The sequence below is a fragment of the Mrakia frigida genome (assembly GCF_051309035.1).
Source record: "Mrakia frigida strain ATCC 22029 unplaced genomic scaffold BDY24scaffold_8, whole genome shotgun sequence".
NCBI classification, from domain to species: domain Eukaryota; kingdom Fungi; phylum Basidiomycota; class Tremellomycetes; order Cystofilobasidiales; family Mrakiaceae; genus Mrakia; species Mrakia frigida.
The window spans coordinates 101992-116422 of NW_027481273.1; the positions used below are offsets into that span (position 1 = coordinate 101992).

The following is a 14431-nucleotide window of genomic DNA, read 5'->3' on the forward strand; positions in this document are numbered from 1 at the left end:
TCAGAGCTGTAGGAGGGTAGGCGAAGAAGGAAGGGCAAGGAGGGAGGGAAGGAAATCATGAGCTTCGACTTTTTGCTGCCACTCTCCTTCTTCGATCCCTCTCACTTTGACTTCCTTCCCTCCCCTCTAGCTCGTATTCATCGGATCTCGGACCTTGACCTTCGATCTCGAGCCTTTCTCGTTCCCCGTTTTCGGTCAGGTGAGCTTCGTTCCCTCTTCCCTCCCTTCAGCCCACCCTCCCTCTTCTCTCTCTCCATCACTCATCCTCTTCCACCTTCTTCCTCCCTGTCATAGCAGTCGGTCTCTTCGGGACACTCTGTATCTCTTCTTCGGTACCTCGGCTTAAAAGAAAGCGAACACTAGATCGCTTTTGAATCTCACAAAATCGCTTCGTGCCTCTCTCTTGCTTCTTCATCACTTTCCTCTTAGCTTCGATCTAGAGTGAGGGCAGTTCAGCCTCCTAGAAACTGACTATCCTTTTTCTTCACAGAAATCGGAAACTTCCTCTTCCTTCCTCCAACCACCATCCTCCCTCGCTCCCTCCCAAAACCCGAATCGAACCAAACCAAACCCGTCCCTCCCTCGCCATGTTCGCCCTCCTCTCTCGCTCCCTCGAACACTTCTCAGCCATGAACGACACCGTGATCGCCGTTGTCACTGAAGAAGCATGGCCTCCTCCCATCGTCGTCCCTAGTGCTGCGATGCAGACGACGATGCTCGTGCTCAGGTGCATCTCGGCGGGTCTGTGCTTGATCTTGTTCGCTACGATCGTTTGCTCGAGTTCGGTGAGTGGGCCCTTCTTTCCCTCCTCTCCTAGTGCCGTAGTCCTTTCGTCGAAGAAGCAGAAGAGGGGGGAGGAGGAGCAGAAGGGGAGAACGAGCGGGAGCTGACTTCCATCGTCGGCGTTTTGATCGTTTGTGTTCTTCAAAAACTTTTCTCCAGATCAAGCGGCACTCTTTTGTTGGGAACTACCTTCTCTTGCTCTCCGTCGGAACGATGGGTTCTCTCATTACGTCCGTTCACGTCCTATCAGTCTCTCCTCTTCTTTCCCTCGTCGACTCGCTGACCTCGAGCTCTTCTCTCTCCCAGCCTCATCAACGCTTCAGGTCGAATCGTTCAATATCCCATTCTCAAAGTCGCTTACGTTCAAGCTTCTTCTCTCTTCGGCTGGGGGATCGCTCTGGCCTTTGTGAGTTCTGCAAGGGAGGAAGAGAAAGAGTGAAGAGACAAAGCTCGACTGACTTGTTTGGTTCCGGCCCTTCGACGGCAGTCCGATCTTCTCCTCGCTTGTCTTGTACGTTTAGTCTTCCTCTCCCTTAAACCTTCCTTGACTTACCTGCATTCTACTCTCACTCCTCCAGATGCTCCTAAAAACCCTTCCCAAGGGCTTGTGGGACGTCTCTCCCTGGGTCGACACGAAAGCGTTCGAGCGTTCGGTCAGTCACTCTCCTCTGTTTCCTTTCCCTTCTCTCGGTTCTCCAGCTGAGCACCGTCCTTTTCTTGAACCTGACAGATCAACATCGCACCCTGGTTTATCTGGCTCGTCTTCTTCTGTGCCGGATTGGGAGTGAGTCTTCGAAACTTCGACGCGTCGACCAGCTCGACCACAGCTGACTTTCTTCCCTTTACTCTCGTTCTAGCTCTCCATCAGTACCGCCGGTCACGCCATTGGGCACGTTGACGTCTTCTGCGTGATCAACTTGCCCAACGTCAAGTACTTCTGGAACTGCACCGTAGTGATCTTGCTTTCGCTGACCGTTCTCGTCGACGGTTAGTTTGCTCTTCCTCTCTCTCTCTTCCGTCCTTCTCCTTTTCCTCGTCGGAACCATACCTGCCGCTTCATCACCTTCTGATCGTCACCTCCCCTCTCCGGTTCCTCAGTCATCATGGCCATCCTCCTCCTTCGAACCCGTCGCCGAGCACGATCCGTTCTCCTCCAAGTCGGTCCAGCTCGATCTCGATCCTCCCAACACATTCCTCGACTCTCCTCCAGCCAAGTCAATCGACCTTCGACCAACCTTCCTCCGACAATCAGCATCCCTCCCTCGGACTCTGCCTTCGACAGGAACAAGAGCAAATGGAGCCCTGCGCAGTTGAGTGGACTCGCCGTTCGAGTCGTCGCCCTGGGAACCTACTTCATCGTCAACGCAGTGCTCGAGGCTCTCGTTATCAGTGGTGGGATGATGAGGGAGAGAGTCGTGGTCTACGAGTCGACTCGTGAGTCTTTCCTCGTCGCGTCCCCTCCCGTCTCGAACCGAACTGATCTCGACTTCATCTTTGCTCATCGACAGGAGGAATCATCATCTTCATCATCTTCTCTTCGCAACACGACATCCATACCGTCTACACCTCCACTCTCCTCTCCCTCCTCTCTCACCTCCCTTACTCCTCTCGATTCCTACCCGCTTCTCCCACCTCGTCCTACCAAACCCAACAGCCCCTCAACCCCTCTCGACCCAGCTGCAGCCCCAAATCCTCCTCCTTCAACGACGTCGAGAAACAAGCCAACACCGATGGATCATCTTTCAACTCTGGATCCTCTTCGAACTCGTTCTTCACGCAGAGACCTTTCGTTATTCCCGGAGGGGGTGGGAAGGATGGGGGGAACAAAAGTTCGAGTACGCTGGCTGAAACGGAGGAGGAGAGAAAGGGTGGGGTGAAGATTACGGTTGAGGTGGAGAGGTTCGAGGAGGATTGAAGAGACGAGGGAAGAGGGCGCGTCGACCTCATCGTTGTTTTAGTTTGGCTCGTTGTTTCTGACCGTTTCTTTGAGTTTGGTAATATTGTAGCTAGTAGGTCATTCGGTTGTGTCGCTCGTTTTACGTTGCAGTCTCCCTTTCTCGCATCGCAGACCGCTTGTCCTACGTTCTTTGTTTTCAGTCTCCGAGTTGACCATACATGCTCGTCGCTCCTTGTCCATTCCGCCTTGCGAAAGAAAGTTCAGCTCTCATGGCAAGTATGAAGAGTACGTGGCACGAATCTAGTTGAAACCGGAAGCGATGAAGAGCGTCAACACGTCGCGATTCTGCTTTGGGTGTCGTCTTCAGCCTCTTCACATCGTCAAGGCTGCACAAACCCAAAAAACATACGAAGATAACAAAGCATCAAAAGTGAGATAACAAAACGAAAGTCCAAGATAACATCAAACCCCTTCATCCTTCTAAGAAACTATCCGAAACCGACTCCTCTCCTTGTCCTTCTTCATTCATTCCCCCACTCTAAAGCATGAAAGCAGCAACCACTCCAACGGCTCCAAGAACTCCGGCAGCGCCGACCTGGATCGACCTTCCTCCAGAAGAAGCAGCAGTGGCAGAAGCAGAGGCGGAAGCGGAGGATCGAGCGGACGAAGTGGCCCTAGTCGACGAGGAGGCAGCCCTGGAAGAGGTAGCGGAGGTGGCGAGGGAGAGGGTGACAGGAGGAACAACGGCAGCGGACGTAGTGGTAGCGGGGGCCTCCTCAGCGACGGTGGTGGTGGCAGGGTCCTCAGCTGAGAGGAGGAGAAAGAGAGATGGAGAGGGACGGAACGAGGAGGTCAGCGACGCGAAACAGACGAAAACGCGTCCTTTCTCCACAGGAAAAAGCTTGATGTAGGTCCACTGCATCATCAGGAAGGCGAGAAGGATATCAGGACTCACCAGCAGCAGTGGTGGTGGCGGCAGTCTCCTCAGCGGTGGTTTCGACGGCGGCAGTGGTCTCAGCGGTGGTCTCGGCAGCTTTGCGCGTGAAGAAGAAAGAAAGAGAAAGGAAATATGAGAAAGTAGAGGAGGGAGAACAAAGGAACAAGGAGATCAGTTTCGGGGTTGCAAGATGGGATCTAGAACGAGAAACAAAGAGAGTGACCGCGTCCAAGGAGGGAAGGAAGGAAGAGCGAGCTCACCTGTCGTGGCAGCCGACGCAGGAGTGGTGATAGCAGGCACGGTGATGCCGTTAGCAGAGCAGACAGAGTTGATCTCTGTGGAAGGGGTGGAAGAGGAAGAGAAGGACGAAGAAAGAGAGAGTCAGCCTCAAGGAGGAAGAGAAGTTGCGAAGGGATGGGAAGGAGGTCGAAGCTGAAAAAAATAGATGGGGGACGAACGAGTCACGTAGGTTCCGATAGTGGCGAGAAGGGTGGCATCAGCGGTGTCGATGCAAGACTGCAGCTGGGTGTAGATATCGTCGGTACAAAGACAGGTCGCTGTTAAGAAAGAGAGAGGGGAGACAAGGTCAGCGATCGAAGAGAACAACGCGTCTGGGAGGGCGGAGTTAAAGAAGCTGGTTCTTTCCCTTCTTTTCAGAAGACGAAGAAGGAGAAAACAAGACGTGGAACTCACCAGTAGCAGCAGAGGTACCGGCGGGATCGTCGGCGAGACAAGCTGAAGCAGCAGTAAGGAGACTGGAGCAGGAATCCGAGGTTTGTCGAGCTGAGAGTCCTTGGATGGCCTGATGAGAAGAGGAGGCGAGAGCCGCGACGGGGAGGAGAACGAGGAGAGCTGAAGCGAGCATCTTTGGGGAGAAGGAAAGGAGTGTGTGAGGGAGAGAGAGGAAGGATTGGATGAAGTTGGTTGAAGGAGAAGGAAGCGGTTGGAGGGGAACGTGTCGAGGAGTCCATGTTGTTTTTCGAGAGGAGAGTTTCGAACAGGACCAACCTGCTTCCTTCCCCACGCGAAACGCCTCTTAGAAGGGTCGAGCAACTGATTTGCCGAAGGGCGAAGAAGTTTTCTGGTGACCAGAAGGGTAGAGTTGAAAAGGATGCTGAAGGAAGGAAGCAGAGGTCGACGGAGGAGCGATGAACTGATGGGAGGAAAGGGAGGGTCGGACGATCGTTTCCTCCACGTTTTTCGAGACGCGTAAGGGGAGCCTTGCTCGTTGCTCGCAGAGGTTCTGATGCGAAGATCGACTGATGACGTGTCTCAAATCTCTCGTAGCAAAGTTCGTCTCTCCGCGGGTGAACAAGCCTGGCGTCGAGGCTCGAAACCGAGACGCGCTTGTGTTCGTCGCGTCGCCGTCGTTGTGCTTCTTTCTCGTTGACAACTCTCAGAGATAGTGACTGGAGACAACGAGCATCAGCTAAAATTAACTAAGGAGGTAGATTAGGCGGGGGGGGGGGGGTCGTAGAGTAAGTGCGGAAACAACAAGGCGATAAAAAATGATAAAACGAGAACAAAACCAAAAACTCAATCATCCGAGAACGAACCCAGTTCACGACCTGAGATGGAAGTGGAGCGTACGAATTAATAAGGCAAGTATCTACAGATAGATTAGAGAAGCTCCATCCAAAACGCAACAGCAGCAGCTCCCAACAACATCGCCACCCCTCCCTCCTTCACTCTCTTCTCTCCCGCTCCAGTCGAACCCGTAGCTGAAGCACTCGCAGGGATCGAAGTCGTCCTAACACTTGGTGATACCCTAGGGATAGCCGAAGAGGACGAAGCTGCCGAGGCTGAAAGCGCAGCGGAGGAGGAACCTTGAGCGACGGCGCTCGACGACGCAACTGATCCCTCAAGAGTGATATCGGGGACTTCGTATCCGGCAGCCTGAGCAAAGACAGAAGAGATAGATTCAGCGTCTCGATGTGGGGCAGAGAATAATCAGAGCATCTCGACGTGGGGAGAAAGAGAAGGAGCTCAAACTCACTCGGCACGTCAACGTGAGCTGATCGACTGAGGTTTGAAGAGCATCTGGGACGGCAGTTCCTTCGCTGCTGAGACAGCTGTAGCAGGGTTGGATTGGGGAGAGAACCTCAGAAGAGCAGATGCAGGCGACTGAACAGGCGGAAAAGAAAAGAAACCAAAAAGCGGGAAGAGTTCAGCCCGAGTTCGTTCAGCTTGAGTTCAACAGACTCACCGGTAGAGGGCTGAGCTCCCGAAGGATCCGAAGAGACGCAGTTCTGTATTCCGGTCGTGAACTGGGTGCAGGAAGAGCAGCTATCCTGTCGTTGGAGGAGATATCGCTCGGTGACAAGTTGGATTGCGGGAGGGTTGGAGGGTTTGGCGACAGCGAAGATGGGAAGAAGGAGGGCGAAGGAAAAGGCGAGCATGCTGAGAGGTGTAGTTGAGGGAGCTGTCGCTCGCTGTAGAGGAGCAGGGGAGGTGTCGATGGGGAAGGGAAGGAAGACGGGTCGTGACTGTTGTGGTTGGGAGGGACGAAGAGGGGACTCACTACTTCGAAGTTCGAAGGGGACTGAGTTTCGGAAGGAGGCGAGCAGATTAACTCCCGTGGAACAAGTTGGAGAAAGCTTGAACAGAAAGCCACCAAAAAAGCAGTCGCGAACGAACGGTTCTGACCCGCGTTTGCCCTCATTCCCGCACAACCCTTCGCCCGCTCCCTCTGGTTGAGTCGTACCTCTGGAATGGAAAAGAAAAGACAGCAAGCATCAGTATTCGGTTGAGCATGCGAATGAATGCGAGGAACCTGAAGGAGATCGTTGCACGAGGGAACGTGAAGTGGCTTTTTCGTCGCGTCGATCATCAACTCTCCCTCAAAGTTCAGCCGAGCGGGTGACTTACTTGAGGAAGGTTGGGAAACGGGAGAAACTAACAAAGGCCATCTCCATCACGAGTCAACTAAATTGGGAAAGAGTACGCAAAAGAAATCAACTTTAAGCTCAGAACGAATCTACGACGCGACCAAAAACGAAACGACCTCGTTCCCTCCGACTTACATCCCTCCCTAGATCAAAGCAGCCCAAACTCCGGCTGCTCCAGCAACTACAATGAGGATAGAGGGTCCTCCGAGAGATTTCAATCCAGAGGAAGAAGAGTTGGCGGCGGCGGAAGCGGAAGGTGAACTCGACGCGGACGAAGGGTTGGCAGAGGGCTTGCTGGAGGAAACGGAGGTGATCTTGGTGGAGGTGATTCCGGATTGAGCAATTGTTCTGGCGGCGGTGGTTGAGAGGGTACTGGGGGCGACCTCTTCGTCGGCGGTGGATGAAGGAGCGTCCGACGCGACGTTGGAGTCGGTTTCGAGGGAAGAGGTTGAGGAAGGGATTGGGTCGACGGCAGGAAGACCTGTGACTCCAGCGTCAGCGCAAGCGGATGTGAGTTCTGCGTGAGGAAGAAGGGTTGAAGTGGGGTCAGCGAAGGTTTGGGAGCAGGTTCGAGCTGAAAAGGAAAGAAGAGAGGGAGGAGAACTCGCGGGATGAGGAGTCGACCAAATCTGAGTACTGATCTGACTCAGCTACAGCTGGACATTCCATGCATGTGTTGAGATTGTCGAAGAGTGTAGCCGTACAGAGACAGGCAGCTGAAGATCAGAAGAGGAACGGGGAACGAAAGAGAGGGGAAAAGGGTGGGGAGGGAGGTCAGCCTTCTCTTTCTTCCTTTAAAGGAGAAAGTGGGGACGATAACTCACTGATTTCCCCAACAGAAGCAAGCTGAAGGCAGTCAGCGACCGTGGTGGCAAAGGTGGTGCAGGTAGGGCAGTCGTCGACAGCTTGTCGAGTGTTGATGAGCTTTCCAGACAGGGCGAGATGAGGGTTGACGGAGAGGGATTGACGCTGGGGAATGGCGTTGGCGAGAAGCGGGAGAGCGAAGAGGAGGACGGCAGGGAAGATCATGGTCAAAGGAGTGAAGGTGTAAGGATCGTGAGGTTCGGAGGAAGAGAAGGAGGGAGGAGGGCGAAGGAGGGGAGGGAGAAGTCGAAGAGGGGACGAAGAGGAGGTGATGGTTTGGAGGGAGGAGTTGGACTCTTCCATTTCGGGGAAGCCAGAAGTATAGACGATCGTTTGTGAGTCACCTTTCTCCGCTCCGACCGTCTTCGAAATGGAAACAGGAGGAGCGAGCTTTGAAGGGGAACAGCGGAGCCGGTTGAGCGACTCTCAACACTACACTTCGGAGATACGACTTCATGACGTTGCTGCTCTAAGTAGTCGTTGCGAAGAGGAAGAGGGTAGAGCGTCTAGGTTAGAACGGTAAACGATAGAGAGGCTCGTGAGCGAACTGATCGAGGAGGCGAAGGAAGAGCAAGGGGAAGGGGAGGAGGAGGAGGAGGGAGCGAGCTCGTCCAAAACTCTTCAAGCTCTTCGTCCCGTCAAGCACTCCCCAGAGCAAGATGACTTATAATGAGAGCAAGGGATGCAAGAACAGCAGTATAGACTGCAAGTTCAAGCAGAAACTGAGTCGTGGTCGTTTGGAGGGAAGGAGGAAGAAAGCTGACCACTTTTCGTAAGCTCGACTTCCTCCTTTGTTTCACCTCCAACGCCAACAACGTCTTCTGAAGACTTACTTTCAAATGATTATCGGATGGGGACTCAACACAACCTCAACTCTGGACCCTTCAGAAGATGCTGAGCTCTCGATTCCATCGCCGAAGGATCTCTCTGTCGCTCTCGGGCTCCTCCTCGACGACCTCGTTTGGACTTCTTGGAGCTCGACTGTAGGACGCAGTAAGTCTTTCAACGCTCCGTCTCTTCAGACTTGGACCTCTCTGGTACGCCTCAGAAGAACCCTCGAGCTCATCGTATCCGTTCGCGTGATCATTCCTCCCAGGCAGCTCTACCAACTCTTTCTTCATCTGGGGTTTCCATCCCTCGCCGCTGCACTCCTCCTATACCCTCCCAACCAAGCTTAACTTCCCGTCGTCCCTCAAGCCACAAACTTTCATAGGACGGGAAGCTCTGGAAGCTATCCTTGGAGCAGACGGTGTGGTCTACGTTCCGAGGGTAGGGGAGGAAATCGAAGGAGATGAATGGACGCCGTCGAAGTCGTCTCAAGCTTTTCCTCCTCGCTTTAGAGATCTCGCCGCTCTCGGTACAGGGGAATGGCTGGGAATACATGGTGAGCTCAAATCTCTACTCTTTGGAGCGGCGTCACAAGCGAGAAGAAGCAGCGAATCTGCGAGCTGATCGCTCTTTTTCGACGCCTCCTTCATTAGAACTCAACCCCGCCATCATCCACTCCTCCAGCTCCCTCTCCTCTCTCCTCGATATCCCACTCTTCTCACCACCTGCAGAGCCGTCGCCCAACTTCCAAACCCTCCTCCCGTCCTCCTCCCACGCCCTCGTCCTCTCGCTCTCCGACGCGTCCTCCTCCTCCTCGTCCTCGCATCCGCTCTACGGCCTCGGATCCAATCTCCACTCCCAACTCTCTCTCCCTCTCTCAAGTCTTTCCCGACCTACTCTATCGTCCAACCCACTCCCTCTTCTCCCCGACCTCCTCTCCGGAGGCCAAATCACCTTCGCTTGCTCCTCCTCGTTCAGCACCTCGGGAGTTTACTCCTCTGCCGTTTCAGAGATGGGTCAGCTGTACGTCTGGGGAGGACGGTGGGGGGTCGCCGAGGAAGCAGTGAATGTCTTCGAAGGTTTGGAGGACGACGAGGGAGGAGACGGGGAAGAAGAAGAGGAAGGGCGGGAAGTAACTTGTGCGGCTGTTTGTTCGACAGGAGGAGTTGTTTGCGCCACAAGGGACGGAAGAGTATGGGGCTCGAGGGGGTTGAGGGTAGAGGTTGACGAGGGTCTGGAGGGACTGCTGCCGAAGTTGAGGATCGAGAAAGCTGCGACGACGCGTCGGACTGAAGACGGCAGCGAAGCCAGGGAGTTTGAGGAGATCGATCTGAAGAGGTTCGGGATCGGGAGGGACGGGAAGAGGGTTGTGCAGAAGGTTATGGTAGCTAGTGGTGGAAGAGGGTTCTTTCTCGTTTGCTCTGATTGATGGAAGTCGATCCGAACAGCGTTGGGCGAAAGGGACTTGCTCTTTTCCTAAGGGGAAGTCGAGAGCAAGGTAATCGATACAGCGCTAAACCGTATATATGGAGAGCACTGGAAAGGGATAGCAAGAGAGGTGAAAGATTAGGCTAAAGGCGACGACTGTGTTTGAAACGACGCGTCGACATTTAGATCGAAAGACCGAGCAGGGCTGCAGTGAGACCGAGTCCAAGGGACGCCTGATGATCGAGAAGAAAGGAGAGTCAGAACAGTTCGAAGGAGAGGTATGGGCGAGAGAGAGTCGAACTCACGACCAAGAGAGCGAGGTTCGTTCCTCCGAGATTAAAGAGGAGGGACGCGACGGCGAGGAGGAGTCCTCCAACGGTGGGAGCGAGAGCGTTGAGAAGTCGGACGAGGAGTTGATCGACTAAAGAAATAAAGAAGAAGAAAGGGGGTTAAAGGGAAGAAAGGATGAGCTTGAGGAAAGAGCAACAACGAGGGAGGGGGAGAGAGATCGAAACGAACTGGCGAGGAGCAAAGGTCCGAGAAGCGGAAGAGTTCCAAGTCCAGCGACGATATTGACGACGTCTTGAAGGATTTCAGCGACGAGACCGGCGACCAAGAGTCCAAGCTCAGTGGTGACGGTTTGTCGCTTGACGTCTCGATGGACAAAGCTTCGGCGGCGACGGCAGCAGAGGTGATCTGAGCAGGCGAAAGAAAGACGAGTGAGTTTGAGTCTCGTCGGCTGAAGGCAGAGAAGGAGAAGAACTTACAGCGTCGGTCAACTGAGTAGGATTTCCACCGCGTCGTCCTGATCAACTCCTCCTTCCGTCGACAAAAGAGTAACTTGGGAAAGGAGGGCAACCTGCGAAGAAAGAGAGGAGAAATATCAACTTCGAAACCAAGTGGGAAGTCTAGGAGGAGGGGTTGGGTCTCACAGTGGTGTCCTTCAAGGAAATAACCTCGGCTTTGGCATCCAGCTGAGGAACGTGAGAGAGGAGGGGGGAGGGAGAAGGGGAGGCTGTCTGCTCTCTTCTCCTTACAGCTCGAAATTTTGATATCCTTAAGAGAGTAGTTACTCACCGATGAAATGACGATTGCCGATCAAAGTTTCGGAGAGTCGCCGTAGAGCCCGACGAAGACATGCAGGAGAAAAGGAAGAAGAAGGTGAGCTTGAGGTCGAGCTCCTCAACCCTTCTCGCCGTGCTTCCCTCCTATTTCTATGACGCTCCGGATCTGTAGAACCATCGAAACTCACGGTAGGGTGCTTCTGGGTATGAGTTAACGGCGCTTAAAGAGTAGAAAGCTGAAATGGGTCGTGGAAGTCGTGAACTAGTCGTGATGAAGAAAGAGAAGGGAAAAGGGTTGAGCTCGACGTCCTTCCCTTTTTCCCTTCAACCATAGCAACCTCAACCAACCTTCTGGATCTACAAGGACCTCCCTTATCTCAAACCCGGACTCTTTAAACCCAGATCTTCCGTTCTGTGAGTTCTCTCTCATCTGCTTCAACCTACAGAAGGAAACAGAGCGGCGACCTTCGAGCTCAGCTCGCACTTCCTTCCTTCCTCTTGACTTGAGCTGACCTTCTTCTCTCCTTGCTCCCCAGCTCCTACCATGTCCACCGATTCTCCAGACCTTACCCTCTCCGTCGAGGAGTCCGCATCATCCTCCCCAGCTCTTCACCCTCTCAAAGAAGCGTACCTTCCCACAATCCAAGGTCCTCCGAATCAAGACGTCCGAGTAGGGATGATCCTCTCTGCCAAACCGACTCCCAAAGCTCTCGTTCCGGCCATGTACCTCTCTATCGACTTCGGACCCGTCCTGGGAATCAAGAATTCATCGACGCAGATCACCATTCGACACCCGGATCCAGCAGAGCTCGTAGGGACCAAGGTCTGTTGCGTCGTGAACGTGGAGAGGATCCGCCTGGGAAGGTTGTACTCGGAATGTCTCGTTTTGGGAGTTGAGAGCGAAGAGGGAGGGACCGTTTTGGTGAGACCGGATCCTAGAGCGAAGGTCGGGAGCAGAGTCTTCTAGTCTAGAGACGCGAGGCGATTTGGTTCGTCCGTTTCATTCTTTCTCGATGACCCTTTGCGTCCGTCCTCGGTCGCTGACCAAACTCCTCTCACGCGCCCACCCTTTCTTCTGCAGTATATAGAGCCCCTTTTTCGAGCCTGATATATGTCTGCGCGCTCGTGCAACGGTCGAAGCGCGAAAATCGTCGCCAAACGACATCGACGCGGCAGACTTCCTCCTCCTCGTGAACTTCCAGAGAGGAAACCTGAAGCACCACCAAAGGTCAACAGTCTGTCTCCTCCTCGCCTTTCTTCACCACCTCCTCTCTTTCTTACACCCTCGCTCGTTCTTCTCTCCCTTCCTCGTCATGGACCCCCTTGCCTTCCCGCCGTCTCCTTCTGCTTCCTTGCCCTTTCTCTCGCCAAGCAGGCAAGCTTCTAGATCCCTTCGCGTGCGATAGAAGTCGGCCGATTCGAAGTTTCGGTCACCTAGGCATCATGATCGTCCGGCTTCCAGTTTCGCGTCACAACGACCCCCGTTCTCTTCTTCTTTTTTTCTACGAAACACAGGTCATTTGCTCTTCTGCATCATCATGAGCTCATTGTAGATCTTCCTGAGACTATAAAAGCTAAGAGAACTTTCGCTCAGCTTTCCTTCCTCCAACCACCACATCTTTCTCTCCCTCAGCCCGCCCAATCCACTTACCAAAACCAACCCAACCTCTTCAACCTCTTTAACTCTTCATCATGTGAGTCATAGTTGTTCTCCTTCGGTAGTCTAGAGTCCCAATCCTCGACATTTTTTGACCCTCTTTCATTCTTCCCTCTCTCTTAGGGGACTCCTCAACAACAACAACTCGCATCACACGACCGGAACCACTACCAACTCTACTGGTCTTGGACACTCTTCAGGAACTGGTCTCGGTCACTCCTCAGGGACCGGTATCGGTCACTCGAACCACGGAACTACTGGACTCGGATCTTCCAACCACTCGACTGGACTCGGACACTCGAACAACATGCACTCTGGGTGAGTTTCCTTCTTGAGCTTTTCGCTTCCTGCTTCTTTCCGAGCTAATTTTTCTTCTTCTTCCCTTTGCTGTTTCAGGAACGGTCCTGCTCTCGGAACCACCCACGGAAAGTGAGTCCCCTCGTCTTCGCGCTCTCTTTCCTCTTCAACTCTCGCGCGCTGAACTTCTTCCTTCCTCCGCCTTTTAGCCACGGTATCGGACACTCCGATAAGCACGTCTCGTCGCATACTACCACCGGGACCCACCCGTCGATGGGACAGAAATTGGCTGGAAACGTCGATGTCGTGAGCCATCTTCTCTCGCCCTTTCCTCGTATTTTCCTCGTCTTGTCTGACCTCGTAGCTCCCTCCTCACTCGCAGCTCGTCGGAAAAGCTACCAACAACCCTCACAAGGTTCTCGAGGGCGAGCTCAAGAAAGGTGAGCATCTTGTCGTCCCGTCTTTCTTTTTCGGCGACGCGTCTCATCATTGCTTCGACCTTTTGGCTGACCTTTGCTTCTTCTTCCTCTCCGACTCTTCAAGGAAACAACGTTGCGATCTCCAAGACTCCTGGGCACCTCTAAAGGCCGCTCATACCATTTTCTAGTCAGCTGTAGCCTTAGTTTTGCCCATCTATAGGAATCGAACATGACCTTTCACGACCTTTCCTCTCTGCTCTCTTCTCTCTTCTCGCAAGCTCACACTACTTCCCGCGCTCGTACTTGCCTTCCAACTTGTCTCTCGCCCAGGAATCGTCATCAGCAACAAATTCTCCGACGGTCGCATGCGGATCTTTTCCTCTGTGAAAACGCGTCACGATTGAACTCTCCTCCTCCTTTCCTTTCCCTCTCTTCCCTCCTTCCTACCTCCAAACCACCATCACCTACCCTCTCAACTTCAACTTACCACTTTATCTCTCAGCTAGCTATCATGGGACTCTTCAGCTCAAACGACACCAAGCACACCACCACTTCCTCCACTCGAACCAACTCGTGCGTTTCATTTCCTTTCCTCCCCTCTTGCTTCCTTCCCACTTTCGCCGCGCGCATACATCCCGTTCTGACTCTCTTATTCTTATCTTTTGATGTTCCCTTGGACATAGCAACGACCACAAACACAAGAAACCTGATCGTTCGTCCCTGTTTCTCTTCTCTCGGTTCCTCGCTCTCTTTCCTTTTGGGACCGAGCTCACCTTCCTTCCTTCCTTTCCTCCTTCTTGCCGTTGCTTCCTCAGACGTTTCTTCTCACAAAGCCTCGGAGGGAAAGGGAGGAGCCGGAGCTCACCCTACGCTCGGTCAGAAAATCGTGAGTCTTTAATACCGCTCGGTGATTGCGCTCGACGCGTCCGTCGTTTTTCTTCGGAAGCAAAACGCTGACATGTTCGCTTCCTTTCGTCGATTTCGTGGGTACAGTCGGGAGAGATGGACGTTATCAAGGGGAAGTTGACTCACAACCCTCATCTCGTCATCGAGGGAGAGATGAAGAAGGGGAATGATGTGAGTCGACCTTTTCTTCGTTTGCGCTGTTGTTCGTTCTTGAGAAGAGCTCGAGCTCACATCCCTTCGTATATTCACACTTTAAAGATCCACATATCTTCCAATGCTTCCAACCCTAAGGCTCTCGGAGGACCTCGACACAAGTAAGGAGGACACACCAACCACAACCGACGGAGGGAGGGGAACAACACTTTGGATTCGCTTTGCTTGACTCTTTAACGACTTTTCACGAGACCCACTTTGTGCTATTCATTCACTTTAACACCTAATCTTTTCTTTGAGGATATCGAGC

The 14431-nt window shown here is 53.3% G+C and overlaps 9 protein-coding genes across 9 annotated transcripts; 5 read left to right on the forward strand and 4 right to left on the reverse strand.

Annotated features, from left to right (window-relative positions):
- Window positions 1-1243: 1243 nt before the first annotated feature.
- On the forward strand, window positions 1244-2958 carry BDY24DRAFT_271944 (uncharacterized protein). The gene is made up of 5 exons (XM_076636910.1): window positions 1244-1436; window positions 1514-1567; window positions 1641-1770; window positions 1882-2217; window positions 2292-2958. The coding sequence occupies exons 1-5, from the start codon at window positions 1362-1364 to the stop codon at window positions 2696-2698; spliced, it is 1002 nt and encodes a 333-aa protein (XP_076498422.1). The 5' UTR covers window positions 1244-1361; the 3' UTR covers window positions 2699-2958.
- Window positions 2959-3218: 260 nt separating this feature from the next.
- BDY24DRAFT_369170 (uncharacterized protein) lies at window positions 3219-4482 on the reverse strand (the record flags this gene model as incomplete). The annotated part of the gene is made up of 5 exons (XM_076638050.1): window positions 3219-3487; window positions 3636-3713; window positions 3878-3952; window positions 4076-4174; window positions 4311-4482. The coding sequence occupies 5 exons, from the start codon at window positions 4480-4482 to the stop codon at window positions 3219-3221; spliced, it is 693 nt and encodes a 230-aa protein (XP_076498423.1).
- Window positions 4483-5203: 721 nt separating this feature from the next.
- On the reverse strand, window positions 5204-6532 carry BDY24DRAFT_439697 (uncharacterized protein; the record flags this gene model as incomplete). Its single annotated transcript, XM_076644462.1, has 6 exons — window positions 5204-5513; window positions 5614-5741; window positions 5824-6049; window positions 6139-6159; window positions 6251-6323; window positions 6486-6532. The coding sequence occupies 6 exons, from the start codon at window positions 6530-6532 to the stop codon at window positions 5238-5240; spliced, it is 771 nt and encodes a 256-aa protein (XP_076498424.1). The 3' UTR covers window positions 5204-5237.
- Window positions 6533-6644: 112 nt separating this feature from the next.
- BDY24DRAFT_439698 (uncharacterized protein) lies at window positions 6645-7724 on the reverse strand. The gene is made up of 3 exons (XM_076644463.1): window positions 7330-7724; window positions 7114-7221; window positions 6645-7022 (listed from the first exon to the last, which is right to left on the reverse strand). The coding sequence occupies exons 1-3, from the start codon at window positions 7670-7672 to the stop codon at window positions 6649-6651; spliced, it is 825 nt and encodes a 274-aa protein (XP_076498425.1). The 5' UTR covers window positions 7673-7724; the 3' UTR covers window positions 6645-6648.
- A 453-nt stretch (window positions 7725-8177) lies between these two features.
- Window positions 8178-9642, forward strand: BDY24DRAFT_382386 (uncharacterized protein). The gene is made up of 3 exons (XM_076639504.1): window positions 8178-8362; window positions 8466-8753; window positions 8851-9642. The coding sequence occupies exons 1-3, from the start codon at window positions 8209-8211 to the stop codon at window positions 9624-9626; spliced, it is 1218 nt and encodes a 405-aa protein (XP_076498426.1). The 5' UTR covers window positions 8178-8208; the 3' UTR covers window positions 9627-9642.
- Window positions 9643-9685: 43 nt separating this feature from the next.
- BDY24DRAFT_433732 (uncharacterized protein) lies at window positions 9686-11108 on the reverse strand. Its single transcript, XM_076644125.1, has 6 exons — window positions 11038-11108; window positions 10703-10951; window positions 10393-10484; window positions 10145-10321; window positions 9931-10046; window positions 9686-9858 (listed from the first exon to the last, which is right to left on the reverse strand). Exons 2-6 carry the CDS (start codon window positions 10762-10764, stop codon window positions 9808-9810), a joined length of 498 nt encoding a protein of 165 aa, XP_076498427.1. The 5' UTR covers window positions 10765-10951; window positions 11038-11108; the 3' UTR covers window positions 9686-9807.
- BDY24DRAFT_382388 (protein secretion chaperonin) lies at window positions 11004-11828 on the forward strand. The gene is made up of 3 exons (XM_076639505.1): window positions 11004-11103; window positions 11226-11678; window positions 11771-11828. Exon 2 carries the CDS (start codon window positions 11234-11236, stop codon window positions 11654-11656), a length of 423 nt encoding a protein of 140 aa, XP_076498428.1. The 5' UTR covers window positions 11004-11103; window positions 11226-11233; the 3' UTR covers window positions 11657-11678; window positions 11771-11828.
- A 416-nt stretch (window positions 11829-12244) lies between these two features.
- On the forward strand, window positions 12245-13265 carry BDY24DRAFT_382389 (uncharacterized protein). The gene is made up of 6 exons (XM_076639506.1): window positions 12245-12383; window positions 12470-12664; window positions 12743-12775; window positions 12853-12949; window positions 13026-13083; window positions 13187-13265. Coding segments are annotated over exons 1-6 (426 nt in total). The 5' UTR covers window positions 12245-12381; the 3' UTR covers window positions 13228-13265.
- Window positions 13266-13573: 308 nt separating this feature from the next.
- Window positions 13574-14286, forward strand: BDY24DRAFT_413416 (uncharacterized protein; the record flags this gene model as incomplete). The annotated part of the gene is made up of 5 exons (XM_076643185.1): window positions 13574-13635; window positions 13746-13774; window positions 13878-13948; window positions 14056-14139; window positions 14227-14286. 5 exons carry the CDS (start codon window positions 13574-13576, stop codon window positions 14284-14286), a joined length of 306 nt encoding a protein of 101 aa, XP_076498430.1.
- Between the last annotated feature and the right edge of the window lie 145 nt (window positions 14287-14431).